Source organism: Pyrus communis, chromosome 15 (assembly GCF_963583255.1).
Source record: "Pyrus communis chromosome 15, drPyrComm1.1, whole genome shotgun sequence".
Taxonomy (NCBI): Eukaryota; Viridiplantae; Streptophyta; class Magnoliopsida; order Rosales; family Rosaceae; genus Pyrus; species Pyrus communis.
The window spans coordinates 2,304,613-2,331,076 of NC_084817.1; the positions used below are offsets into that span (position 1 = coordinate 2,304,613).

General features: G+C 36.6%; 3 protein-coding genes across 3 annotated transcripts; 2 read left to right on the top strand and 1 right to left on the bottom strand.

Moving 5' to 3' along the window:
* The first annotated feature begins 6,913 nt into the window (after positions 1 to 6,913).
* Positions 6,914 to 9,164, top strand: LOC137717593 (thylakoidal processing peptidase 1, chloroplastic-like). The gene is made up of 6 exons (XM_068457006.1): positions 6,914 to 7,779; positions 8,041 to 8,109; positions 8,230 to 8,298; positions 8,428 to 8,514; positions 8,627 to 8,694; positions 8,820 to 9,164. Exons 1-6 carry the CDS (start codon positions 7,078 to 7,080, stop codon positions 8,938 to 8,940), a joined length of 1,116 nt encoding a protein of 371 aa, XP_068313107.1. The 5' UTR covers positions 6,914 to 7,077; the 3' UTR covers positions 8,941 to 9,164.
* A 1,339-nt stretch (positions 9,165 to 10,503) lies between these two features.
* On the top strand, positions 10,504 to 12,463 carry LOC137718362 (protein TUNICAMYCIN INDUCED 1-like). The gene is made up of 3 exons (XM_068457897.1): positions 10,504 to 10,787; positions 10,899 to 11,210; positions 11,549 to 12,463. The coding sequence occupies exons 1-3, from the start codon at positions 10,632 to 10,634 to the stop codon at positions 12,293 to 12,295; spliced, it is 1,215 nt and encodes a 404-aa protein (XP_068313998.1). The 5' UTR covers positions 10,504 to 10,631; the 3' UTR covers positions 12,296 to 12,463.
* A 124-nt stretch (positions 12,464 to 12,587) lies between these two features.
* LOC137718079 (protein NRT1/ PTR FAMILY 4.5-like) lies at positions 12,588 to 19,780 on the bottom strand. Its single transcript, XM_068457590.1, has 8 exons — positions 19,718 to 19,780; positions 19,423 to 19,662; positions 16,149 to 16,232; positions 15,940 to 16,027; positions 15,617 to 15,834; positions 14,316 to 14,762; positions 14,055 to 14,179; positions 12,588 to 13,881 (listed from the first exon to the last, which is right to left on the bottom strand). The coding sequence occupies exons 1-8, from the start codon at positions 19,778 to 19,780 to the stop codon at positions 13,014 to 13,016; spliced, it is 2,133 nt and encodes a 710-aa protein (XP_068313691.1). The 3' UTR covers positions 12,588 to 13,013.
* Positions 19,781 to 26,464: the final 6,684 nt, after the last annotated feature.

A 26,464-nucleotide genomic window follows, 5' to 3' on the forward strand; every position in this document is an offset into this window, starting at 1 on the left:
AGCATGCGTATTAATTATCTGCTATCATATATTTTTAGGATCATTAATTCGAATTATTAATCATCTTCTGTAATTATATTTTAATTTGTTTTTAAGAATAAAGGTCCCATGCGGATAAATGGTTAGCCGAAAGTCATAAGTAGTCAAGTTTTCATTAATATGGTTCTTCAAGTAGGGCCCTGGAAGAAATTCTATTCATATTTGTGGAGTACTTACGGGCTCTACGATGAAAGATTTTTTAATGTGATCGAAATACAAGATAATACATTACGTATTACTATATAAATTGTGGGATATGTTTGTTAAACAATTAATAATTTAAAAAATAAAAATTTCCATCATTTTATATAAAAACACATGATGTACTATCCGTATTCCGATCACAATAAAAATTTTCTCCTCTACGATAAACAAGTTAATAGGGTCTGTGCGCGGTGCAGATGAAAGATGAGTTAAACTGATGTTAAGAGAAGACAAACTAATATAAAAATGTCTATGGATGACAGGCAGAAGAGTAGGAACTTTCAAACATAAAATGGGCAAAATGGAGGTAAGGGGAGGAACGTACCAAACTTGTGGACACAAATGTCCAATATTAACTTTAGGTTCAAATTCTTTCCAAGTATTGTGTCCTAGATGCAGGATAAGGTGGGGTCAAATATAAACGGGAGATATTTTTCTGTTATTCGAAACATAATTTGGTATACTATATGTTATAATACAAGTGAAAAGATTTTTCTTCTATGTATTTTCTACTAATATTACGACATGTGGTTGTATTGCTCGTGTTTCGAGTTCACTGAAATATTTCTCCAAGCATGGGGTCATCAAAGATGGAAAATGATGCTCAAGCATGGAGTTTGTGAGTGGTGAAGGTAGCAGTATTTGAATAGATTACTCTATATGTCAACAAGCAATATATATGGCGATGTTAAACCGAAATGGAAACATCCACTAACATTATTTTGTACAGATATTTCTTTTCTTTTATAAGTAAAATCTTATACCTGACTCACGTGAATGATGAATTTAATCTCAATTATGAACCGTTATTTGATGATTTAGCACAAATTCGAGTAAAAGATCTCAGACCTACTCTCATATCACCTTTGGTGCCTCCTGGTGGTCCTTCTCTCTAGCCTTTCCTCGGCCTTTATAGCTAGTTGATAGGCCACTTTTCACATCCGATGCATCGAGAATTCATCTTGGATTTCTAAACCTCAAGCCCTATCAATCTCCAGTCGCACTCCTACACCAACCAACGAACGACGGGGCACGCTATTACCGTGGCTCCCAATGCGGCATAAAAAAAGGCTTCTGGTCTTTCCAGAGACACTGGGGGCCCAAGAATAATAACTACGAGGCTCCCATGATAAGAATCGAAGCCCAAAAACTTTTTAATCAGGCCTTCGTGCATTTTCATTTTTCACAAACTCTAAAATATACTTTACGTCAAGCTGTTAATCTAAAGAAAAACTAATGAATTTTTTTTAAAAGTTTGTGTTTTAATCAAAACTTATCCTATAATTTTATTTAATGATAAGGACAAAAATAAAAAATAAACAAAAAATAAAAATAAAAAACAAAAAATAACCTCACAAAAGCGCGTGCATTGCAAATTCTGTAAACTTACCATATAGATTGCAACAGCCCACACCTTTTATTATTATTTTCTTTAGTAGCTTCAAACCCTAGCCTCATAGGCCCAGGCCCACGTGCCTCCTTCCTCTTTCTTTATTTCTTGTTTATGAGCTTTAATGATGATAGTTAGTACTTTCAAAGCTTCGCTCATGTTTCCGATTTCGCCATTTTCAACGAAAAATGTACTAAACTATCTCCCATAATAATCTTAATTGATGATTTCCTATTTGAACTTTTTGTGAGAATGGAATAGGCTCTCATCTTTCCTAAAATAAGAGAAAGACATACTCTCTTTAGACTTAAATGACTAAATGCTTTGGATGACACTTCCTGAAGAGATTCGACCATCATAATACTTTTGACGACATTCTCATGTATAGAATAATTATTTGGGTTTTCTATTCATTGTTAGAATGTTCATGACTCATCCATTAATCAGAAAACACAACTAATCATTCGTATCTAGTTAATGTTAATGACATGCCTTTTCCAAGTTTATTTTTCAAACATTGGCCACTAATTTCTTGGCCCCCAAAACCATATATGCTAGTGTGCATTTTCCAGTTGAGCTTCGTCTACTGTCCATTGTTTTCTATGCCATGGTTAATGAAATAGTGATAGTACTAGTATTCAGTTTAAGAAATAGTCAGTGTTTAATTTACGAAATAGTGATAATATTAGTGTTTAGTTTAAAAAATAGTCAATGTTCAGTTTACGAAATAATGATAGTACTAGTGTTCAGTTTAAGAAATAGTGACAATACTAGTGTTTGGTTTAAGAAATAGTTAGTGTTTTGTTTACGAAATAGTGATAGTATAAATGTTCGGTTTAAGAAATAGTTAGTGTTTAATTTGCGAAATAGTGATAATACTAGTGTACGAATTAGTGATAGTAATAGTGTTTGGTTTAAGAAATAGTCAATGTTTAATTTACAAAATAGTCATAGTATTAGTGTTTAGTTTAAGAAATAGTCAGTATTCAGTTTAAGAAATAATGATAGTACTAGTGTTTGGTTTAAGATTTAGTCGTTATTTGGTTTGAGAAATAGTTAGTGTTAAGTTCTAAATATAATCAGTGTTCAATTATAGAAATAATCAATGTTCAGTTGTAAAAATAACTAGTGTTAACATGACATGACACAAACTTAAAAAATTGTCCAAACTAAAGATAAAATCACTATTTCGAAAATAAAATAAGCATTGTTTATCAAACTAAAAAATGAAAATTTTTCTTTATTTTTTGTCTTGTAATATTATTACTTAGTTTGTTCCAAAAAAAAAAAAAATTATGAAGCAATGGTCAAATAAAATACAATAAAATAAAAAGTAAAAATTGTAATATTTATGGAGTGAGAGTAGAGTGATATGAGGAATTGAGCCAACCTCAACTGTGTGCTTTGCGACTCTCATTCCCACCTCTTACTTGATTGTCCCTTTACTGAAGGTCTATGGCAACATGTGTTGATAAGGTGTGGGTTCCTTGACTTCATCCTCCATGACCTTCTTTTGTGGATTATGTGGCAGCCCATTGGTGGGGGAAATCGCTTCTCGTGGCGGTCAAAAAGCTCTCTCTTGCAGTAACTGTCTATTGCATTTGGTGTGAACGAAAAAACCGCATGTTCAACAATTGTAGGAAACCCCCTGCTGCTCTTCTTCAGTCAATCACTAATATGATCTGGTGTCGGCTGTGTACTTTGCATGTTAAGCCCTCTACCATTAACATGATGATCCTCCGTAATTGGAATGTTGCTGCTCATTAGGCTCTATGTTTTCCCGTCGTCTTCCTCTACGTGGGTTAGGCTTTGTTTTGGGATTGTTTCCCCTTTGTTCTTTGGTACTGTGAGAGTTTCTCTCTTATTGTTTATTGTTCTCTTTAGGCTTTGCCCTATTAATATAAATCTTTATTTAACAAAAAAAAAAAAAATGAGATGAGAGAAAAAAAAAATTGATGTGAATGGGTGAGGTGAGAGAAGAGAAAAATTTGATAGGAATATGTGAAAGAGGAGAGAGAGATGAGTTAATAATGATGGAGGAAGAAACAGAGAGGGAGGGAAATGATGTGTGATTGAGTGATGTGACGTGCGCGTCAGATTTTATTTTTGATTTTTTGTTTTTTTTTAAAATTATTATGTTAAATTTTTGTCCTTTTTTTATTAAACTTAAGTCATTTTTATTAAAGTTTAAGTCTTCTTTATTAAATAAAGTTAGTGGATGACTTTTTGTTAATAAAAAGTTGAGAGAAGCCCTTTTCATTAAAACTCTCTTAATCTAATCAGTAATCACACTAAGTTTTCACGATGGATGGTGTTATCCACAAACTTTTTTCCCTACTTTCCAAACAAATCTCTTAAATTTTCAATTATCGAATTAAATGATATAAATCGAACATAGAGTGGGAAAGACGACAAAAAAAAAAAAAAAAAAAAGTAAGTATGAACAGCACCACATTCAACAATTAACAATTAGACATCAAACCTCACTATAAATATTCATCGTTCGAGTCAAACTTAATACTTTATTCAATTAAGTAAATTCGGATATCGCTAAACGCATGATTACTTTTTACAATTTCACTAAAAACATCATCTGTATTAAAATTCGTGGTTGATGCTAATGAAGTTGCACAGCCTCAAAAATCGAGCTGTCATTCATCTTTTCAATCATTGTCCCGTTAGAAGCAAATTCGTTTTCAATATGGCGTTTAGTTACATAAATGAAACATTAATTGCTTTCAATTGATTATGGTGGGGAAATATTTGGTTATTAGCTCATGTGAATATAACATTCCGTTACTGATTACGACATATGAATACGTATTTTAGTTATATGCAAGAATTTTTCGATTAAGGTACTATTCTTTTTTTTTTTTTTTTTTTAAGCAAAGATTACAATACTATTTATTGAACAAGGATAAAGTAAAGACTTGATTGTCAACCATATGAACATAGCGTTCATTACGTGGCTCGATCATATAAAAATACATTCTTGACGATATACAAGATTTTTTATTATATATTTTACCGTTTATTTACGCAAATCAAATTACAATTTAATATCAAACTTACTACGAAGACATACATATTGTTATTGATTAAATGATCATGTACGCCATGTCATAATTGTTAAATCAGAATGGATCAAGAATCTACCCAGTCACATTGTTTGACATTCGGATAACTTAATCAGGTTAATCAAGCTAATGTTGCTGACATATGCGCTTCCGTCATCAACTGCTTCAATTACATACACACTCAGTCATCGGAAAAAATTCAACTTCAAATTGTTAAGGGAATTGTTTTTAGCATTCCAAAAATCTTATTTTGCACTTTAAACTTTTTATAATTAAAAAGAAAAATACGCTTGTGAGGAGTGCTGAATGAAATTTTTAGAGTGATAATAATAATTCCCATTATTAAAAACCCCCCTTTTGATTTTGACAATTTCCCACTTTACCACCATTTTTCTTTTTGTTTATGCATTATATTTGGAAATATATTAATCCAACTTAAACTATAGGACTAATTGCAAATTGCTTTTATTATAGTGGTGGAAAGGCTATGAGCTTCATGATGGCGTGGTTTCAAACTTCGTCGGTGATTAATATATATTTAATCTTACAAAATTTATTGTTGGACAGAAAAACAAAAAAACTATAGGACTAAATGCATTTTGCATCTTTCATGTTAGTGTTGATTTTCAAAATGAGCCACGAGATTTTAGTTTTTTCAAGTTGTCCTTTAAGATTTTAAAATTGCATCAATTTATACTCTTTGTCTAATGCATTAAATAAATCTTCATCAAAATTGATGACACGGTGAGTACAAAATCCATTACTTCGACATGTAAGTCACATTTATATCATATTAACTACAAAACTCATCAACTTAAGGGATATTTATACATTCTAATATCTTAAGCTGAGAAAATTGAAACTGCCCATTTTAAAAATCATCTCAAATTTTGAGGTGTAAAATATATGTAGTCCTAAATTATATAGTTTTAAATTCCCAAAACACCTTAGACCCGTTACTTTGCAACAGAAAATTGTAATGTTATAATCGTCTTTTCGATATTGTTTTTGAGGTAAGTGCGTGGAACGGAGGAAGGTAAGGCTATTCTCAGTCAAAGTCAACCAAATACCGGAAAGCGACTTTGGAAGCCACGGTTGCTCTCCACCACAATTGTCGAAAGACCAAATTATCCTTGGAGTTATGTGGATTTTAATTTCAGTTACAACCTAGCTATATACTTTGTAACTAAATGTTTTATTTTTTGGTGAAAAGACTGAAAGTTAAATTAAACTATATTTCATCTATTTTAAACATATTTACATGGCTAATGAATTTAATGTTTACGGTATAAATTCGATAAAAAAAAAATACAAGAAGTTTGTAATTCAAGTTGTCCAATATTTATTTATGTATTCGAGGTTATAAGTTTGATTTTTCTTTCATTTATAATTGCTTGTATAAAAACACATAATAGTAACATATAAAACCAATGCACGTGGTGAAGCGTAATAGTTGTTAGGGTCTTCCTCTTTAACCCGTTGAGTTCTAATTCAAATTCTCCTCTTGTCTCAATTAGCGTAAAAAAAAAAAAAACCAATTCAAAGATAATACTAACAATTATCCTTTCAATCCATATCTCGAGTTTGATTTTTCTCTGCCATTACCACTTGAATAAAAACAACATACTAACATATAAAGAAAATGTAAAAGTTAGTATTATGTTGTATGATTTAATCGCTTGAGGAAAATAAAAGTGAACATGCCTTTCAATGCCTACTTCTACAACATATTTATTCCAAAATCTAGCATCGTATAAAAAGATAGTGCTATTTACACAATTTTTTTTTATTTATACACACTTATCAATTTTTGTCCTAATTTTTTTTTCTTCAAATTATTAGATCCGAAAACTAGAAATTAAGAGATACATGAAAAGTAAAAATAAATGTCATGAGGGCACCACCTCATATAAAAACTACGACAAAAAGGAAACACCAAAGGTACAATCGTAAATAAGGAAAGAAGCAAAGGCCATTTTCGTCTACAAAATCAGCTGCCTTTCTAATAAAACCTATCGTTCACAATTGCAGCCCCAACTTTGCGATTTCTGTCGATTCCAAATCGCCTGCTCGTGACTCGTGAGTCGTGACTCGCGAGCTTCACTCTCTCTCTCTCTCTCTCTCTCCGGCAAACTACGTCGGAGCTTTTCTCCTCCCAAACCCTAATTTTCCCAATCCCCAATTTTTTTCCCCAAATCACCTCCAATTCTGTAACCCCACATTTCAATTCAACCTTCCCGCCGCCGATTCACCGTCGTCAACCTCCGCAATGGCATCCATCGCTTGCTAGGGTTTCCTAGATCCATCCCGTCACTCTCCGACAGCACACTGCACCACTACTTCACCAACCTAATCAAATTCATAGTTATGGCTATTCGTGTCACCCTGAGCTTCTCCGGCTATGTGGCCCAAAACCTTGCATCCTCGGCGAACCTCCGCGCGGGGAACTGCCGAGGATTTCAAGAATGCTGGGTCAGGTCTCGGGTATTCGGATCCAAACAGAAGCCCGATATCGACCCCTCTGTCCCCGTCCGCAATTACCAGACCCAATTCTCCCGCTCGAAGCCTTCGTCGGCCGCCGTAAGGCCCTTGCCGTCGCTGTACACCGCCCTCGCCGAGGAGATTCTAGGCGAGAGCAGCAAGAGCCCGATCGTGCTGGGGTTGATCTCGCTTCTGAAGTCAACGGCTATCGCCACAGGCGTCTCTTCGGCTACGGCCGCCATGGGGATTTCGCCGTCAAAAGTCAGTTCGATCATGCCCTTTTTACAGGCATCGAAGTTGCTTCCCAGCAACGACACCGTCCCGGAGTCGATAATGAAGGAAGTGGATAAAGGTGGAACGTTGTGCGTGGACGAGGTTGCTGAGGCCTCGCAGCTGGCTAAGAAAGACTTGGGCAGGACCGGGTTTTTGTCACGATTGTTGAATTCTTGCTCGGAGGACGCTAAGGCTGTGTTCACTGCTGTTACAGTTAGTGTATTGTTTAAGTCCTTCTTGGCTGAGCCCCGATCGATTCCCTCCACTTCAATGTATCCTACTCTCGATGTGGGTGACCGAGTTTTGGCGGAGAAGGTGAGTTTATGTTCGAATTTTCGCCGTCTTTTAATTTGTTCAATGTTGGTATTCTGATTGATTGATAGTTGATTTAGTCTTGGTTAGTACGATGTGAATTTGAATTGGGGTATGGAAATTTATGCTTGCAATCTACTTGGTGAATTAATAAATGTGGAAAATTTTCTTCTGTTGGTGTCTGAAATCGATTACGTGTAGTACATTATATTCTCAACCAGATTCTCAGTTCAGCTGATATCTTTTATTCCTTTGATGAATCAGGTTTCATATTTCTTTAAAAATCCTGAGGTTTCAGATATAGTAATTTTCAAGGCACCTCCAATCTTACAGGTAATGTATATAATGTAACTACATTTTGTATGAATTTCGATTGCACCCTTAGTTACATTTTGTAAGAAATTTTAGCATGGGGCGCTGACATTTTTAATCTTCTGTTTTGTTGTGTACTAGGAATTTGGTTTCAACTCAACCGATGTATTCATCAAAAGAATTGTAGCTAAGGCTGGAGATTGGGTCGAGGTATTAATCTCGTTAATCTTCATAGTTCATGGTTATAAGTTTATAGCTCAGGCAGTTTATTGATAAAATTGAAAAACTGTATGCCTTGGTTTTTTGACATGTTATTTACTTGGACTTTCCGTTGATCAGGTTCGCAATGGGAAATTACTTGTCAATGATCTTGTTCAGAATGAAAATTATGTTTTGGAGCCGCTCGCTTATGAAATGGATCCAGTGGTAGGCATCCTCCTCTGGCTTCTCATTGATTTGTTTTCCTTCAGTTGATTTGGATACGGAGAGACATGGACGATTGCTTACAAAATTGTGTCCTGCTTGCTTGATTATGCAGCTTGTTCCAGAAGGCTATGTCTTCGTATTGGGAGATAATCGCAACAATAGTTTTGACTCTCATAACTGGTACGTCTAAGCTCTTAGTATAGCACATTAAGATCATTATCCTTCCACCTGAATTGTTATATCTTCGTAACCAAAAAAAGAATTATCGCATCGCTGACATGTTGATGTTGTTTACTTGTTTTCAGGGGTCCACTTCCTGTGAAAAACATTCTTGGCAGATCAGTATTTCGCTACTGGCCTCCTACCAAGGTGTCTGACACCACGTTTGAACCACAAGGACCAAATAACGTCGTTGCAGTTTCTTGACCAGTTGCCCTCTATTTGCAGGGGGAGGACCTCAGAATACATTCTTATTCTCTTATCAAGATAGTGAACTGACTTTCACTACTCTTTTGGCTCGTTTTCGAGCACTTTGAAGATAATTTGGATGGATAAACTTATCCATCAGTCTGTGAATCTGTATGAAATTTAAACTTACTCTGAACGAGCAAAAGAAAGATGAAGCTAAAGTTTTCAACTTATATGATTCATCAAATTATTTTGTTCTTAATATGTTGTTGGGTGGGAGGTTCAGCTGCCATACATGAGGTTTCAGCACCTGTGAGGAACCAAACGTCCAAAGGAAGGGGAAGATTCATCTGGAAGTACAGCACCTCTCGTGCCGGGTGAAGGTCTGATCGCCTTTGATGCTGGTGGGATGATTCTTGTCATACGAAGAGACGGAGATGGTTCGCGGATGGTAGCCGCAGATGGTTCTTTGCAGTAATGCTGAAAGCTTGCCCATGAATTGAACTTGGCCTCCCTTTTTTACCTGTTGCCTGTAGGCTTTGCTTGCTTCCTTCGAAGCATCCGTGTAAAATGGCGTCTTTGGAGTTCTGCTGTTCCATTTTATAAGACGCATTCTTCATCTGTGTAAAACGTTGTTCGTTGATAATCCGATCAAACTGCTCCCTTGATTGAGTAGTTGGTATTTTATGGCTTGTTCTGTACCCTCCTTGAACTTAACTTTTTAAACTCAAAAATAATTTTCAAGTTTTAGGCCTTAAAAACTTGTTTGATAGAATTATTTTCAAAAACTGAACTCAAGATTAACTAAAAAATATAGTCTATTATCTAGTTTTTAGAGCTTTTAAATTTAGGCTCACTCATTTCTTTTCTCTCCCTTCTCTACTTTCACGCCAAATCTTTCTTTTCTTCTTTTTCTCTCCTTTGTTTTGATTTTTTATTTTTTTTATACCTTTTTCGTCTCTACTTCAACCTGCTCTCTTCATTCTCTCGGTTCTTTCTATCACTCTTCTTCTTCTTTATTTCGTGCGATCCTCTCTCTTCTTCCTCTTTCCTTTAATCGTCTCTTGCTTTCTTTCCTCCTCTCTCCTCTTTCTCCCTTTCCTGCAACCCTCTCTTTTTAAATCTCTTCGTCTAGTTTAAATCGCAAACCATCAAGTTTTTGAGTCTTAAAGAAAGTTGTTTTCAAGAAATGTTCTCAACAAATGTTTTGAGAAATTATAAAAATTTCCAAATAAGATACCAAACAGATCCTTAATTTTTCTTCTTGTGCTAATGCATCAAGGGAATGATTTCAATTCTATTTTTTTTCATCTCCATGAAATGTTTTGTTTGGATATATGAATCCGAATTGAACGAAAAAGATCAAACTGCCCTCTGGTTCAATTTAGTTATGCCATATTCAATTTCAGCACACCGAAATTTTTTTGGGAAACCGGAAATACTAACAAGGGCGTTTTTATTCCGTCTGACCATTAGTATTAAAAATCGAACTTAAGATGTCCTATATAAAATACGGACTAAAGTTCAAATATTCATCCCTACTCAATGAAAAATGAAACTAATTATAGCAACCAAATGAAAAAAATTTAAAATAAGATAAGTGGCAGCTAAAAAAAATTAACGGTCTCATGAGTAAGGTTATCCTATCATCATTGGAACCAAGAACTCAAACACGGCGGTGAGAGAGTGGGACGCGATCCCTTCCGCTTATGTCTGTCGTTGACGAATCAAAACATACACAAAAAACGATGAGGACCGGCGGCGCCACCGTCTCCCTCCTCCTCTTCCTCTACCTCCAGTTCCCGCTTCAATTAATTCTCGCTTTCAATTCTTCCTCTCTAAACGACGACACTCGAATCCTGCAGGTACTCTCTCTCTTCTCGATCTCATCTCATCTCTCTCTCTCTCTCTCTCTCTCTCTACAGCTCTGTGATTTTTAATTCCTACTTTTCTTTCCATTTTGGTGAATTTTGAAGGAAGTTCTGAAGCAAATCTCGGCCAAGCACAAGTGGGATTTGCAGGACGTGAGGGTCTCCAGGCTGGATGTGGGCAGGGTCCGATTCGGGAGCGCCCAGCGGTACGAGTTCCGGGTCGGATTCGGGAAGATCCACGTCGGCGTCTTGTTCTCTGACGACGTCGCTTCCTGGAAGAAGTTCAGGAAACCCAGGACCCATTTGGGCTCTCTCATTCAGGAGCTCAGCTCCATGGCCGTTGTCGACACCTTCGAAGTGGAGGGTCCGTTTGAGTTGCGCGTCGGCGGCTCTCACGAGCTCTCGCTTTCATTGCCGGTAAGCTCATTGCTCAATTTAACGCTTAATCGAACTTGAATTTCAGAATTATTTTAGTTATCTTGATTGGTTCTCATCAGATTACAAATGCTTCGATAAAAAACAGAACTTTTTCACTAAATTGTCACCAAACAGGCACTAAGCGAACACGAAAAACTTGTTTTACTGTGCTGTTTATTGCCCCATGTATTGAGAATTTGTAGAATTCTATTTGTGCATACTTTGCAAGTGTTTTCAAAGTGGTTTTGATTGACACTATAGCTCACTTGTTGCTCTTTTCGAGTTTTCGGACAATTTCATATACGAATAGCTTGAGAAATTTCTTTTGTATATTGTAGATGAACACTACATATAATGGGTTGAAAAGGATTCTTGTTGGTGAAGGCATAACTGTGGAGGTAAGCAGAGCGATTGAAGTCTCTGTGTTCCATGCGTCTGATCTTGGTTTATCATCAAATGGCAGTGGTGCTACTAAGAAGGAGAGAAGTGAGTTTTGGCCCATTGGGCATTCATACTGTGCACCATTAGTTCCGATTCGTGTTTTAGGGCCGGCAACATCGGTTGCATACAAGACTCGAAATCATGGTGCCCACATTGAAACTAATTTTATATCCAAGGAGATAGTTGAATTGTTGCCAGAGAAGTGCTATAGAAGTCATGCATACAAGAAGCGGCCTTGTCCCATTGATTCTTTAAGTTTGAGGATATCTATGCTGGAAAGAATTTGGAAAGGCTTTCTTGGTGATAGAATTCGCCAGAACAAATTGTCGGGATTTGTTGAAGGAAAAATCAAAGCTTCAACTATTGTCTGCTTCAAGGTTGAGCTCGAATTGGATTTTTGGAGGGTTGGTGCACTCCATGACAAAGAAGGGTGGAGAACTAGGCCGGCTGTTCAACGGGTTTGGTTTGAAGTTTTGGCGAGAGTTGAATTAAAGAGGGTTAAGCCTCTCTTTGTTAGAAGGATTAGGCCCTTCATTGTAGCTGATTCAGTTGCATGGAGTAGTTTGACGTCAAATATTTCCTTTACGAAGTCCGGATCTGTCCTTGGCCCTCCGGAGGCGTTAACACTGGATGTGAAGTGGTAGAGTAAACTTGTAAAGTATTCTTTTTTGAGAATGTTTTGCAGATTAAGGCGACAAGGCTTTGTTTGTGCCCATGCCCTTTTTCTATATGATAGATGAAACAGTACATGCCAGTAGCACTCTCGATTGCTCCTGTAAGTAAATTGTTAATTAAGAAAACAAACGTTATACAGATTGATGACTTGATATTAGTTTGATCTTATTTTTCTTTCGACTTTATAATCTGATATAGTCAGGATCGTTTTGTTGGATCGTTGCCTCTGTGATCGCTTGAGTCTCATTTTCATTGCATAAGCTTTTTCCTTCATGAGTTTTTGGTTTTGGTGGATACTCACTGTATATATGTTGGATGAAAATGGTTCGTCTAGAATAATATGTAATCATCATAGGGAAACGATTCCCGCACTCTGAATTTCTCCGGAGTGCGGAAATCATTTCCCCTTATCATGTTGCCCTTCATTTTGAAGTTTAATATCATGTGTTATAAAATGCATTTCATAATATGGGTTCTCTTAATAATGTTGATAATCATTACAATATATACTAATCATTCATGTACCAACAAGTGCCGTCCACACACTCATTTTTGCCTCTGACACATGTCTTGTTAATTTATATCCTTTGATTTTCAATTCATCCGATCCGATGACCGAAAATTAAGAGAGGTCTGTGAGAGGTAAAAAGGGGTGTGTAGACAGCACCACCCTAAAACAAACCCTAACTAGGTTTTAACCATTTCAACCTTCCCACTGTAATCACCTTCCTTAATCACTTCCACCTTTTTGTACTTATACCAAGATGCACAAAGCACATAACCTCCAAAATTAAGCACACTGAGCCCTGCCAACAACCAATAGAAATAGTTCAGCTTATCTCTGTTCAAATTATTGCTAGCCAGCCACCCGCCGCTGACTTTATTCACCACCTCCACCACCACCGTGCTCAAGAAATACCCAAACGCAATTGAACACCACGATATGGCGGTGCTGAGGGACTTCATCCCGACCGCACTCTCAGCATAGAAGAACTCCAGAAGCCCTACCAATGTAAACATATCCGCAGCTCCGAAAATTGCATACTGCAACCCCAGCCAAAACACACTCATCGGCAGTGGCTCTGCGCTGTCGACCATGTTGTGTTGAACCGCTACGTGTTTGCGGCGAGTTTCTATGAGTCCGGCGACCGCCATGGAGATAGCAGAGAGCACTAGCCCAACTGCGATGCGCTGGAGGTGGCGTATCCCGGTTGGGATCCCGGTGATTTTTCGAGCGATTGGCACGAAAATTCTTTCGTAAATCGGGATAAGAAAGAACATGAACGTTAAAGGGATTGCTGGGATTGAAGGGCCGGGAACTTTGAATCCGAGCAGATTACGGTTCATGGTTGTGCTCTGTTGGATTGAGAAGGTCTGGAGTTGCGCCATGCATGTGTTCATGAAGACAGTGCTTAATATGATTGGGAGCATGCGGATTAGGAGCTTTGTTTCTTCAACTTGTGTGACAGTGCATAGGCTCCATGATCCATGCACTGTAGGTGTTGATGCACCGTCAGCCGTAGTGCCACTGGAGATTGCTGCGCGGTCCAACCATCTGATATGTAATTCATAAGCACTTTTAACTTTTTCTATCAAACATTATAAGAAGCACTTTTAGTTATATACAAGCGTTTCTATTCTAAAAACACCGTCAAAACATGACTTTCAGTAGTTTTGTCTTACAGTTTGAATAGAGGAAATTTGTAAGTGTAGACAATCTCGATTTACCTGAATTGATCTGTTCTCTGAAGAATTTCATGTTGTTCACCTGCCTCTTTGTCATGGATCTCATGCAACTCCTCTGTATTCTCAGGAATTTGAAGTTTTCGGTTTTTGATGGCAACCACACAAACCTAAACAATCAAGAACAAACTTAATCAACCTCTAATTACGTATTTACAAATGAAAGTAATTGGTTCCTAACTCAAACGGTGTCATTTTCTTAAATATTATAATTTGACACGTCTGCATAAATTTGTGATTCATTACCTGTAGGATACTTAGGAGGGGGCTTCCCTTGGGAACATTGTTTCTGTAGAGTGACTTTCCCATGCACACAAAAAGAAGAGCAAAGAGAACTGCAATGGTGCACACAACAAAGGACAAGTCCCAGCCATGGTTGGTGCTGATCCAAACCACAAAAGTGACACCAAAAATAGCTCCAATGGTGAGGCTGAACAAGAACCAGTTGAAGAAGCTGGACAACTGTGCTGCTCCCTTAGGGTCCTTCTCGTCGTATTGGTCGGCTCCCAGGGCCGGCAAAGCCGCCTTTACACCGCTGGTGCCTAAAGCCATTAGGTAGAGTCCGGTGTAGAGCATTACAAGTTGGCTTGTGTTTGGAGCCTCACACTGGTACATTTGGCTTGGTGCAACACCTTTGCAAGGGAACGGCCTTAGTTGAGGGAAGTGTGCTTGTATTGTTAGCAGGCCAAGTCCCTGCGGATTTGTAAATTAATAAATGTTTAGTTTTAGTGTTTCTTTTCAGAGAATTCTAGCATCAATCGTGCATATACAAATAAACTTATTTTAATCGTTTTTTTTTTTTCCCAAAAACAAGAACGATTAGGATTAGCTCATGAAGAAGTAGCACTCCTTTTTAACTAATATTTGTTAGTTTACGGGTTTGTAAGAGGGATAGGACTGCTAAGATCCACATATAAGTACTGTTTAATTAAGTGACATGATGTCATCATGATTGTCTGCATGCTGGATCATCAACCAACAGTAGCCACATGATATCATCAGCTATTATGAGGTTTACCAATGGTCGTCTGGCTCTCCATTAAGTCTAAAATTAGATTATGCCTTTTGCATTAATCAAATATTTGCAGGCCATGGCTTTGGCTTCTTTTCTAAAGTTTCACTAAATTGATTATTTTGGTCTTTGCTAGATGCAATATAGAATTCGAAGAAGATTCTTTTTATTTGGTGAGCCTGACTGCACACCAGTATTCAGCCTATGGCTGTCAAAACAACCTATCCTTCATCCCGCTTTAAGCAACTGAGAACTGTTTATAACACACATAACGTGCTGAAAGATAATGCTAGGATGACTAAATTTGTAGACAAAATTTCGTAAATTAAATAACATGAAAGTTGATTGCATACTAATTAATTCTTATTAGTGACACATAATTTAGTTTATAAATTTTGTATAAGAATTTAGTCTCTTTAGCATTATACACACTCAAATATACCACGTGATAAGTGTTGTATATACAAACAAATAGACCACCATTAAATAACAATATATAGTAAAAATGTCTTATTTTCTTTTAGAAGAGACTTACCACCAATTCAATGCAGATGAAGACGACACAAGTTTTGAATCTCGACCAATAAGTGTCAGAGATGAAGCCACCAACTAGGGTTAGTATAAATGCAGTCCCCATGAAGTTGGTAAGAGTGGTGGCAGACTTTGTCAAGCTCAAGTTCATATATCCATAGAAATAAGTCACAAGGCTCATAGCATTTGCAATAAACGCCATGTTCTCGAGTCCCTCCGTCGCTGCACGCATGCACGTAAATTCAGCATGAATAGTAATTACGTACTTAAAGCGAAACTAAAATCTAAAAAAGGAGTAAATATGATAATTTCAGTCGTAAAAGTTACCGAATACGAAAAGTGCAGCTCGATTTCCTCCTAGCCTTGCTGCAGCTGCCTGCTTAGGCTTGCCTTCAAACCTTTGGCAGATGTCGGCCTGTTCATAAATAATCTCATATTAGGGTTTTAAAATGACAAATAAATATGGGATCATATAAATGATCTTAAAAATTTTCTTTCTGTTGAGCTTGAATGGTGCCCCTAGAAAGGTGAATTACCATTGTGCCTTGAAGTCTAGGAGGAGAGGGAGCCTGGTCTTCCGACTGTTCTGAGTTTTGTGGAGGTTGGCTGATGGTTTGATACTGATACCCAAAAAGGAATAAATATATATATAGAGATGTACGGATGCTTTTCTGGACAAATGATAACAAAAAGGAATCAATTGGCATCTTTGGATTTTGGAAGACTTGCTTGGCCATATTTTGTTTCTTATAGGACCTGTATGTCTCTATCTGATCTCTGCATAATATGAATTTAATTATGTAATAAGGGTATTGCCACGCTCATGTGTGAGAAATGATATATGTTTCTTAACATCATTTAAATTAAAATGTTGAATTTTTCTTGAGTAGTTCTTTTTTTTTTTTTACTACCCCATCCCTTACCCACCCCAAGCCTTGAACCCAAGACCTCCTAGATTACCCCACCCCTTACCCACACCCTCACCACTAGGCTAACCCTACTGGTTTGAATTTTTCTTGAGTAGCTACGTGCACTCAGTGTCGATACATATTTGACCATTAAATTTGATATGATTCTTTCTCCATCTTCCCAATTCTACCAGCACACAGACCAGAAACTCTCTCTCTTCCAAACAAAAAAAATTGAGCAAATTTCCAATTTAATAGATAGTTTGAGTCGAAATCTCAAACTCTTTTGGTTGATTTGTTTGTTGCTGTTGTTGTCCTGCTCTCTCTCTCCTCCGACACCGCGACTTAAGGATTAAAAGGAAAAATGTCTAATATGTTCCCCCTAAATCATCATTTCCGATGAAACAGTTCTCAATTTCTTATTTCTCTCACCGGTTTCGATTCTGGTTCCTCACTTTTTATGAGATTGAGGTCAACGGTTGTTTGTTTTTCATAATTGCAGTTGTTTTGTGGCCGTTCGATTGATGGGGAATCATCCTAGCCATCTATTGGTCGTAGTACCAGATACTACGTAGTATTAAAGATTATTCATACAAACTTAAAAAGTAGGGTAAAGTAAAAAAAACTACCTTCACTATTGATGTAAAGACACTTTCATACCTCATCTTTTAAAATTGATAATGTCATACCTCATCTTTAGAAATTGAGTCAATGTTATACCTTCCGTTAGTTTGGCCGTTTATTTTTCAGTTAAATGATGACGTGACTTGATCGGGATCTATTTTTTATTAAAAAAACTAATAAAATATTATTAAAAACAAAAAAAATCATTTAATATTATTTAAATATCAAAATAATAAAAAAATAAACCTCTCCTTTTTGTCCCTCCCTCCTCTCTCTCTTCACTATCTTCTTGCAATCGAGGAAGAAGAAGAGAAAAAAACAAAAAAAAAAAAACTCCAAACCAAACCCAGTTCGTCCCCTCTTCCCCACCACAAACCCAACCCCCTGCAACCCAAAAAGAAGGAAGAGGAAGAAGAAGAAGAAAAAAAAAAAAAAAAAAAATCAACCCCAACCCAACCCGAAGGAAGAAGAAGAAGAAGAAGAAGAAAGAAGAAGGAAAAAAAAAAAAATTGAGAAACTCTCGTCTCCCCCTCCCCCCCCCCCCCCCCCCCCCAACAAAAAAAACCCACCTGCAAAAGAAAAACAAGAAGAAGAAGAGAGAAGGAAGCGAAAAAAAAAAAAAAAAAAAACCAACCCCAACCCAACCCGAAGAAGAAGAAGAAGAAGAAGAAAGAAGAAGAAGGAAAAAACAAAAAAACAAAAAAAAGGGAAACTCTCGTCCCCCTCCCCCCAAAAAAATTCCCACCCACCCTGTGCAAAAGAAAAACAAGAAGAAGAAGAGAGAAGGAAGAAAGAAAAAAAAAAAACAAAAAAACAAAACCCAGTTCGTTCGGATCTGGGTTTTTTTTTATTTTTTTTGTTTTATGGGTTGCAGGTAATGGATGTGAGGTTGGGTGCAAAGGGTGGGTGCGAAGGTGGAGAGGTTGGGTGCGGGGAGAAGAGGGGTTGGGGAACGGGGAAAACAAATTGATTTTTTTTCTTTTTTCCTCTCTTCTGTTTTTTTGGGTTGCAATTGCAGAAAGAGGGAAGAAGATGAAGATGGGAGAAGAGAAAGAAGGGGGGAAGGGGACGACTGATGTTGTGATGTTGGTTTTTTTTTTTTTTTTTTTTTCAAATAACTTTTTATTATTATTTTAATATTTAAAAAATATTAAATGATTTTTTTAGTTTTTAATAATTTTTTAATAAAAAATGGTTCCGGATCAAAACACATCAGCATTTAACTGAGAAATAAACGGCAAGCTAACGGAAAGTATGACATTGACACAAATTCGTAAGATGAGGTATGACATTGTCAATTTTAAAAGATGAAGTATGAAAGTGTCGTGACGCCAATAGTTGATGTAGTTTTTTGTACTTTACCCTAAAAAATACTATATATTTGACAATTTACAATGGTATCACGGGTACAGGTATCCACAGCATAGAGTACTCTATAAAATAAACAGGAATTAATCAATTGGTAAATTAGGGTTTTCAAGCTGCAGGGTTCGCATTTCAAGCATCAGAGCCATCGTAATTATTCAAGGTAATTACTAATTAAGATTCTTAATTAAATTAAATTTAAGGGGGTTATATAGTAGTATTATTTGGTCAGAGACAAGAGATTAGAATTACACATGAAGCAGACAAAGGTTGAATTATATATAGGGTTTGTTAAGAGGGGCACATCAAAGATGAGGTATATTTGTCTCTTCCACTTGTATTTAAAAAATGGAATTTACTTTGTTTTCTTCTTTTCAGTTTGTTCATTTTTTGAACCGTTGCAATGTTTGCAACTACTTATTAATCCTTGAAACTATAAGAGCTGTCTTATTATCCTTTTTATATGTTACTTTCCTCCATCGTCATTTCTCACCTTGCATTTTATGACTAACTAGCTAGCCAAAATATAAATGCCAAAAGATTCATGGAGTCAAATAATAAAGTTCAACTCTAATTGAATTACATAGTTATAATTGATTTGAATTTGGGTTAGAGTTTTAATTAGTTAGCTATTCCTTGTGCCAAAAAGAAAAGTGAAATCCGTATTCCTTCCTGTTAGTTAGCTATTCTTAGAGCAATTCCACCCCTAAAGACTTTGCGCCAGCACCCAGCCCATTTATTCACTCAGTGAACAGTGATAGACCCCCAATGAACAGTAATAGACCAAATGCATCTCCACCCCTAAAACTAAATAGCCTAGTCAATTTTATTAAACCCTATGTAATCCACCGCTCCCACTCCCCCTCAACCTCAGCATGTCGCGCCGCTCACCAATCAATACTCAATCTCCGACCAAGACCTCAACACCCAGGGCTTCAACCTCCACCGCACAATCGCAGAGCTCAACCTGGACCACCTCAACAAGGTGTTCGTGGCCATCGGGTTTCCGAAGCGGGACCTGGACAAGATCTGGACGGCACTGGAGCACACGAACTTGCTGCTGTGGATGGAGTACAGGAAGACGAAGCGGCCAGTGGTGTTCGCGAGGTCGACGGGAGACGGCCTCTAGTTCAAACTTCCTTCTGATGCCACGCTGGCGTCAGATGAGCCGGTCCCAAGGTCTGTCACTTTTGTGCTGGCCTAGAGACCAGCTTGGGCTGGGTGCCAGGCAATCCTGTGAGCTGGAGAGACTTCCCTAGGTGCCGGGCCATTTTTTTGGCTGTGTGCCGGCCTATCCCACCCCTGGTGGAACTGCTCTAAGGGATTCTTATGTGGAATACATTTTCATGGGCTTTATCAGTACGGTTTCTAGCATCCGTGAGTGAGTATAATTCTAGGAACTTGAAACTTGTATAAAATTGAGGCCCCTATGCACACTGCAAACACCACAATACTAATAACTCCCCATTAGTTTATTGTATAAGGAGCAACAGTGCATAGAAGTGCTTCAATCTATTCCGTCTTGAAGTTTGATCATCCAGAAATTCATCATGTCGTCTTCTCTAGGTACGCAAGGTTTACGTGTTTTGATTTGATGAACTGATAAAGTTTCCAAAGATTTGGAGTTAAGTTGGTTATTAAGAGTGTTTGACAAATAAATTACACATGAGTCTCTTGCATAGTCAGAGAACTTAAATGAACATGAATTTGAAAATTGTGAATTTGCCACTACTTATTCCCGTTAATAGACTATATGATGCATAATTGTGCTATTTAACTTCTAACTAAAATTAAGAGGCTCAACTTAAATTCTTTCTTTTTCTTACTTATTTAAGAACTCCTCTTACATAGATATATAACAAAGTGAAAATTATTGGAATATGAATTGATATGAATTTGGTTATATTCAATAATATTCAATTGCAATAGAAAAGAGCTGCAATTAAATTGATTAAATAAGGGATTTGACATAATGCGGCCACCGCCTAAAACATCTTCTCCCCATCGACCAACGCCCAAACAAAAGGAAGACTATTCCTTTATTGCCAAAGCAAGTCTATTTGGTGGCAACCATAATATACCAAGCCATTTTTGTCTTTGGACTCAAATAAGTGAATCAAATTTAGAGCACATATTTTGTACTTGAAGTTTCAAGTTTGAATTTCTCTTTTTTAATTATCTGTTGTATCAAACGAAATAGTTTATCATCCAATTCATGCTTTACAAATCAAACCTCCCATTAAGTACAAACTCTCCAAGCATACAATTCAAAAACAAAAAATTTAGAAAAAAAATGTTTGATCTTAAGAATGATGGCAAACAAGTGAGCCAAGAACAGACAGGCCTTGGTCTTTTTATTTTTTATTAATTCAACGTATTACAAAAAAGATATTATGGAGCTGCTTTATCAGTATATATTTGAAAACAAAGGGAAAGGGACACAGATGTAGTTGGTTAAGATGCTTCTCGATTAGCTATGAAATCTTTACATGTGCATGGGGTGTTGGCAGGTCAATTTCTCACCTGCCCAAGCATGCATAAGGTCAGGTTCTAAAGTATAATTTATACCCTGGAGCTAGCAAATTAAACTGTTTTTTATGTTTTGACTATAGACTATAGTCTGTTTTTCCGTCCTAAATCAATATTTTTGTTATAAATATGATATTTCTTTTTCTCAAAACTGTTCCGTATGTGATCAATTCAAAATTAAAGCACTACAATTTAGCTTGTCAAATGAAAAGTTCGATGCGGTAGGTTTTAAGTTCGAGTTATATAAATGATGAGTTTGATATCTAATTATTATAACTATTTATTGTGTGACTTAACCGAATCCGTTAACCATTAGGGTTTATTGTTTATAAAGAAAAAAAAGAGTTTGTTGTTGGGCTACTTAGTCAACTTGCTATATCATCATGTTCATGTGTGCCATATTTTGTTATTGCCTAATCATCTGTTCTTATAACAGTCGTCTTGTTTATCCAGAGACGGACCCTGAATTTCCAAGTTGTCTGAGCTAAATTTACCTTACGTACAATACAAGAGATAAAGGAGAGGAAATTACTTTGTCACGGCTACACGAAGCTAATGTATTTGGGATAGGATCTTCACCCATTGCTGCTATAAATGCTTTTCTTGTCGATTGTATTTGGAACAATTGAAGTGGAGGTTACTCTATTTAGTTAAGTTACTTTCCAACCATTTGCGTTTCAAATCCTCTTCCTCCTCTTAGTCTAGTTTAAAGCAATGTCACTTGTAATAAAGAACAATATAAAACCCAATTAGTCAATATTTATGACATGTTTACTTCAAGTAAAGATACATAAACCGTTGGAGCAAGGGAATAAGCAAAATAAATTTGTTCAACTAGCCACCTAGTTTATATAATTCTTAATTTTTAGATATTAACTTATAAGCTGGCAGGAGTTGTCCACACCTAGATGGATTTCATTTGTACTAAAACAAAAAATTTTAAAAAATCAGAATGATTTGAATTCTCATATACATGTCATTAACTTTAAAATTTGAAACATAAACCCAATATGACGCCTTTTATGGTCTAATTATAATAAGCTCACGATGTAGTTCACCACTTGATGTTCATAATCAAAATAAGGCCCAATGTTAGCGTATTTCTTACTTGCCCAAGCCCAAAACTAGAGGTGGGTTCGGTTTAAATCTGCCGAAACTTAACCAAAATTTCGATTCGGTTTAATATTTTTAGGTTTTTTTTCGATTCAGTGTAATTTTGGTTTGGTTCGGTCTTTTCTTTGCTTTGATTCGGTATTCGGCTTGATGTTTTTTCGGTTTTTTAAGGTACCGTTTGGTATGTGGGATGGGACAGAACGCCTTTGTCCTAAGTTTGGTGTGTGAACGAATTTTGGTTAAATTTTCATTCCATCTCCCCCTAGAACGACTAGTTCCACCCTTGTGGAACAAAAAATTATAAAGACAAAAATGCCCCTTATCTTTTTCAATATTTACACCATCCAAATCATAAAACAAACCCAAAATCATCTTCTTTCCATAGAGTTGTGTGAATTCTGACAGCAAAACAAGATCTTGAAGGAAATAACCAGGTATGTCGATGTCGATCGCAGGATTTTCATAGAAGCAGTTTTTTGTTGTAGATCTGTTAAATAAATAGCACCTTCTGCATTTCGTTCCAAAAAATATCCAATTTTCCCTTTACTGGTTCTCTCTGATCTAATTCGGGCACTTTTCATTTGTGAATTAAAGGTAACTTTTCTCACTTAGTTTTACGTTATACCTCATATCCTTTGTTTGGTTGCTGAGAAAAGTCTGAAAAGTGAAAACCGTTTTAGTTTTGATTTCATTTTCTCATTTTACAACTTAGTTGAAGGTAATTTCTCACTTGTGGGAAATCTGGGAAATTAAAATGAAAACTGGGAAATAAAAAGAATTTTAGTTGAATGATGTGTTGCATGTGGTTTCTGGGTTCGGATGAACAAAAATCCTTGTGTCAAACTTAGCTTAAACTGAAAGCGAGTTATTATTTCGATTTACTATATTTTCCACCAACAAAATGGTGTAGTAGTTGGATTTACCTCTTTCTTTTCACCCTATGAAAATATATTAATTTTGGATGAACTTAGTTTTTATCGTCTCTCTAATTTATTTAAAACTTTGCATGTTACTGGAGATTAGTCAACTTCGTATTTTCAAGAACTCTGCAAAGATTACTGCTTATTTTGCAATGTATTCTGGTTGAAATGGTTGCAATTTGATTCTGTGACAAGGCTATGTTGTGGCTGCTTTGGTAGTGGAGGCAGTCTTTCTTACCAGATTTGTCGTAGCTGAAAACCGTGCTTTTTGCCTGAAACGATTTAATGGAACAAAGTTTAGGTCAAGAGTCTGTTCCTGGTTTTGGGTTACTTGACAAGTCTAGGGTTTTAGATGTAAGGCCTTTGAGGCGTCTTGTTCCGTTGTTCCCGTCAGCTTCTAATACTACTTCATTTTCAACTCCACAAGGTGCTGCTCCTTTCGTTTGTGTTTCTCCTGCTGGCCCTTTCCCAAGCAATAGTTACAATATGAATTCATACATCTCTGTCAAAATACGAATTTCAGCCAAGGATGCAAGGTAGCAAGTTGAGGACAACAACTCTTCACATCATTGATCCGTGAAGCTTCAACCATGTTGAAGCTAATCATGGTATTGTTATAAAAGATGACGGAACGGTTGGACTGAATGAAGCCCATTCCATCCATATCAGCTGCGAGGTTGAACACATGGTCAACATTCTTAGTAAATTATCCATGACCCTGAGGTTGGCAAAATGGACTTCATGATATAACATATCTTCAATCATGTGCTAGTGTAAAAAATATATCATAGATAAGCATATATATGTTCAAATACGAACAAGTTAAAAAAAAGAAAAAGGAGTTCTGTCCCGTCCCATGCATATACATTGTACCAAACAACAGACGGAACAAGGGTAAGTTAGTCATTTAATCTTTTGATTCCGTTCCGTCATGTACTTACCAAACGCAAAACGAAATCACCGTCTCGTTCCGTTCGGTTTCATTCCGTCCCGTTCCGTTTGCGTACAAAACGGTACCTAAACCCGCCCTACCCAAAACGATGTGGTTCTGACTCGCGTGAATGTGATAATTGGGACAATGTTAGCGCACTTCCCAATGCTCCCTCTTTTGTCTTCTTCCCCACTTGGCTTCGCGCTGATTCGTTTGAACCTGTAACCGACCACGGACGGCTTTTCCGAAACCTTAGTTCTTAAGTCTCGTATAAGCCTGAAACAAAAAGCCGAACAATCTTCTCGAACCAAGATATCATCCGACCGGAGAAAAGTTAAGCACAGCAGAAATGGATCTGAGAGAAAGCATCATCCACCAAAACGACTTCGCTCTGGGGCTGACGAAGCAGCTGCTTCAGACCGAAGGCAAGCAATCGTACCCAAAACGATGTGATTCTGAGTCGAAGCAGCTGCTTTAATTAGTTAGCTATTCCTTGTGCCAAAAAGAAAAGTGAAATCCGTATTCCTTGCTGTTGGTTAAGGGGTTCTTATGTGGAATACATTTTCATGGGCTTTATCAGTAGGGTTTCTAGCAACCGTGAGTTAGTATAATTCTAGGAACTTGAAACTTATATAAAACTGAGGCCCTTATGCACACTGCTAACACCACAATAGTAAGAAACGCATATGAAGTTTTACCGTGAGCAGATTTTATCCATTGGGCAAATATAAAAATTCATCATGTCGTCTTCTCCAGGTATGCAAGGATTACGTGTTTCGATTTGAAATCTTTATATGTGCATGGGGTGTTGGCTGGTCAATTTCTCATGCATAAGCTCAGGTTCTAAAGTATAATTTATACCCTGGAATTAGCAAATTAAACTGTTTTATTTATGCTTTGACTATAGACTATTGTCTGTTTGTCCGTCCTAAATCAATATTTTGTTATACATATGATAGTTTTTTTTTCTTCTCAATACTGTTACGTATGTGATCAATTCAAAAAGCACTACAATTTAGCTTGTCAAATGAAAAGTTTGATGTGGTAGGTGTTAAGTTCGAGTTATATAAACGATGAGTTTGATATCTAATTATTATAGTTGATTTATTGTGTGACTTAACCGATTTTGTAAACCATTAGGGTTTATTGTTTATAAAGAAGAAAAAAAAAGGTTGTTTTTGGGCTACTTAGTGAACTTGCTATGTCATCATGTTCATGTGCCATATTTTATTATTGCCTAATCACCTGTTCTTGTAACAGTCGTCTTGTTTATCCAGGGATGGACCCTGAATTTCAAAGTTGTCTTAGCTAAATTTACCTTACGTACAATACAAGATATAAAGGAGAGGAAGTTACTTTGTCACGGCTACAGGAAACTAATGTATTTGGGATAGGGTCTTCACCCATTACTGCTTCAATGCTTTTCTCGTCGATTGCATTTGGAACAATTGAATTGAAGGTTTCTCTATTAAGTTACTTTTCTTTATTTAGTTAAGTTACTTTCCAACCATTTGCGTTTCAAATCCTCTTCCTCCTCTTAGTCTAGTTTAAAGCAATGTCACGTGTAATAAAGAACAATATAAAACCCAATTAGTCAATATTTATGACATGTTTACTTCAAGTAAAGATACATAAACCGTTGGAGCAAGGGAATAAGCAAAATAAATCTGTTCAACTAGCCACCTAGTTTATATAATTCTTAATTTTTAGATATTAAACTATAAGCTTTCAGGCAGGAGTTGTGGACAAACCTAGACGGATTTCATTTGCATTAAAACAACAAAATTAAAAAAATCAGAATGATTTGAATTCTCATATACATGTCATTAACATTAAAATTTGAAACATAAACTCAATATGACGCTTTTTATGGTTTAATTGTAATAAGCCCACGATGTAGTTCACCACATGATATGCATAATCAAAATAAGGCCCAATGTTAACGTACTTCTTACTCGGTCAAGCCCAAAACGAAAGGTGTGTTCGGTTTCAATCTGTTCAGTTTTTTGTCAAAATTGAAACTAAACCAAAATATCGGTGCAGTTTAATATTTTTAGGTTTTTGTTCGATTCTGTTTAATTTTTCGGTTCTGTAAACCCACCATACCCAAAACTATGTGGTTCTGATGCGAATATGTGATGATTGGGCTAATGTTAGCGTACTTCCCAATGCTCCCTCTTTTGTCTTCTTCCCACTTGGCTTCGCGCTGATTCGTATGAACCTACGGATGGCTTTTCCGAAACCCTAGTCCTTAAGTCTCGTAAAGCCTGAAACAAAAAGCTGAACAATCTTCTCGCAACCAAATATCATCCGACCGGAGAAAAGTTAAGCACAGCCGAAATATTAACCATGTAAATGGCAAGTGGCATGATTTGATGTAGACCATGTTTTCTGTTGACCATTATATCAGAGATTGATTAGAGAAATATTGATCATTAGATGTGAGTTAGTTAGGAGGTAAC